We start from the raw sequence: 1,918 nt of genomic DNA, 5'->3' as shown, positions 1-1,918 counted from the left end.
CCCGTGTGTGTGTGTGTGTGTGTGTGTGTGTGTGTGTGTGTGTGTGTGTGTGTGTGACAGAGTCTTACCCAAACTGGTAGCCCAAACTGGCCTCAAACTTGCACTTGATCTTAGTCAAAAGGCCGAGCAGCCATGGCCTCAAACTTGCAGTCCTCCTAATTCAGAAGCAGCTGGGGTTATAGGCACATGCCACCACACAGCCCCTGATTTTCACAGTGTGAGCGGTTTCAGGGCACTGCCCACAGATCTGCTTCTCACAGACTGTAAGGAGGAGCAAGTACCACAGTGAGGAAAGCCCCAGGGCCATCCACCCACTCCTTCTAGAATGAAAACACCGATTGGCTTGTCAGCAGCACCTCAGAAGCTCTACTGTAAACAGACACAGCTTTATTGTCATTTCCTGGCTCACCCTGAGTTACGCGAAGTATCCCCAAAGGAAGATGGCGCAGCTGATGCACACAATGCAGTTGACGTCGAGCAGGGTTTTCACCAAGGGCTTTTCTTCCAAGGAAACTATGACAGGTTCCGCTTTGCTTGGGGGCTCCTCTTTGTTCTTTTCCATCCCACAGAGCCACAAGATAGCCCTCACCACCTTGGAATGCCTGGGAGACACACCATCTAGAAAGAGCCCAGCAAAGGAAGGTCACAGGGGAACCGACTCTCCCTAAGAGGAAGAAGAGGATCAGCCACATGTGTCCATGAGCTGAGATACGGCACTCATGTTCTTCTGGAAGGTGCAGTTGGCCTTCCATATTTGGTAGTTTAACCAAACATGAATCAGGAATATCCAGAGAAGTACAGACCTTTTCATCATTCTTCCCTAAATAATCCACATAATGACTGTGTATGCAGCACTGACGTTGGATGGGGTGTTCTGGATAATCTAGAGCCGAGTTGCATATACAGGGGGATGTACATAGGTTATGTGCAAGGACTGTGGCATTTCCATGTGCACATGTGTGGGCCTGCGTGTGAGCCAGAGGACAACCTTAGTCATCATTCTTCAGGAGTTGTCTTTTTTTTTAGACAGTCTTCCACTGGCCTGGCGCTTCCCGAGTATGTGGAGCTGCTGGCCCTTGAGCCCTAGGGATGGTCTGGCTCTCCCTTCCGGATGCTAGGATTCTGAGCGCATGCTACCATGTTCCTACTGCTTTCCCCTGGGCATCAGATCCAGGTCTTCATGCTTGCAAGGCAAGTACTTTACTGACAGCTGCCTTCCCAGCCTCTCCTTTGCCAGTTTATACCACGGGCCTGAGCATTCATACCTTTGGTGCCCACGTGGACCATGGGATCCATTTCTCTCAGGCACCGAGGAACAGCTGTATCTATCAGATCTTACGTCTGGAAGATATCACTGTCTTCAGATGAAGAGATCAAGGCTTACCCTAACTTTAGCAAAGCCATATAACTGGAAAGTAGTGGCTGTGTTTGGGCTTAGGACCCAGATCTGTTCCCCTCTGCATCACAGTGCCCTCCAGGAAGATGAAGGACTTTGGGCACTTTGGGAGGATGCTGTCTCTCTGTGTGGCACTCAGGCTACACACTCTGCTGCTCCCAAAAGTCCAGACAGCTCATCCACCTGAGTCAGGGAAGCCAGTTTATACATTGAATATGATGGCAGTGACTTCACTTCCACAGAGAAATGTGCTCTCTGTTAAGGCCTAGATGAAATGTTAAGGTCCAGGTAAAAGGTAAAGGCCTAGGTAACTGTTACCTGGCTGGCCTGCCAGTTCCTGCTGCTACTAATGTCATAGGGAAACTTTCTCACACATTGTTACTGTTGTTATTAAGAAACTGTCTCATAGCCGGGCGTGATGGCACATGCCTTTAATCCCAGCACTCGGGAGGCAGAGGCAGGCGGATTTCTGAGTTCGAGGCCAGCCTGGTCTACAAAGTGAGTTCCAGGACAGCCAGGGCT

General features: G+C 50.1%; 1 protein-coding gene across 3 annotated transcripts in view; it reads right to left on the bottom strand.

Annotated features, from left to right (window-relative positions):
• Positions 1-365: 365 nt before the first annotated feature.
• The window catches only part of Slc5a11 (solute carrier family 5 member 11), a 63,222-nt gene continuing 61,669 nt past the window's right edge, over positions 366-1,918 (bottom strand). For all 3 annotated transcript variants that reach the window (XM_029480116.1, XM_029480115.1, XM_029480114.1), the window contains one exon: positions 366-618. In XM_029480116.1, the coding sequence (XP_029335976.1) occupies positions 416-618 (203 nt within the window). In that variant the 3' untranslated portion in view covers positions 366-415. The remainder of the gene's footprint in view (positions 619-1,918) is intronic.

This window comes from Mus caroli, chromosome 7 (genome assembly GCF_900094665.2).
Source record: "Mus caroli chromosome 7, CAROLI_EIJ_v1.1, whole genome shotgun sequence".
Classification (NCBI taxonomy): Eukaryota; Metazoa; Chordata; class Mammalia; order Rodentia; family Muridae; genus Mus; species Mus caroli.
The sequence above is the reverse complement of the archived record's forward strand: the minus strand, read 5'-3'. Positions and strand labels throughout refer to the sequence as shown.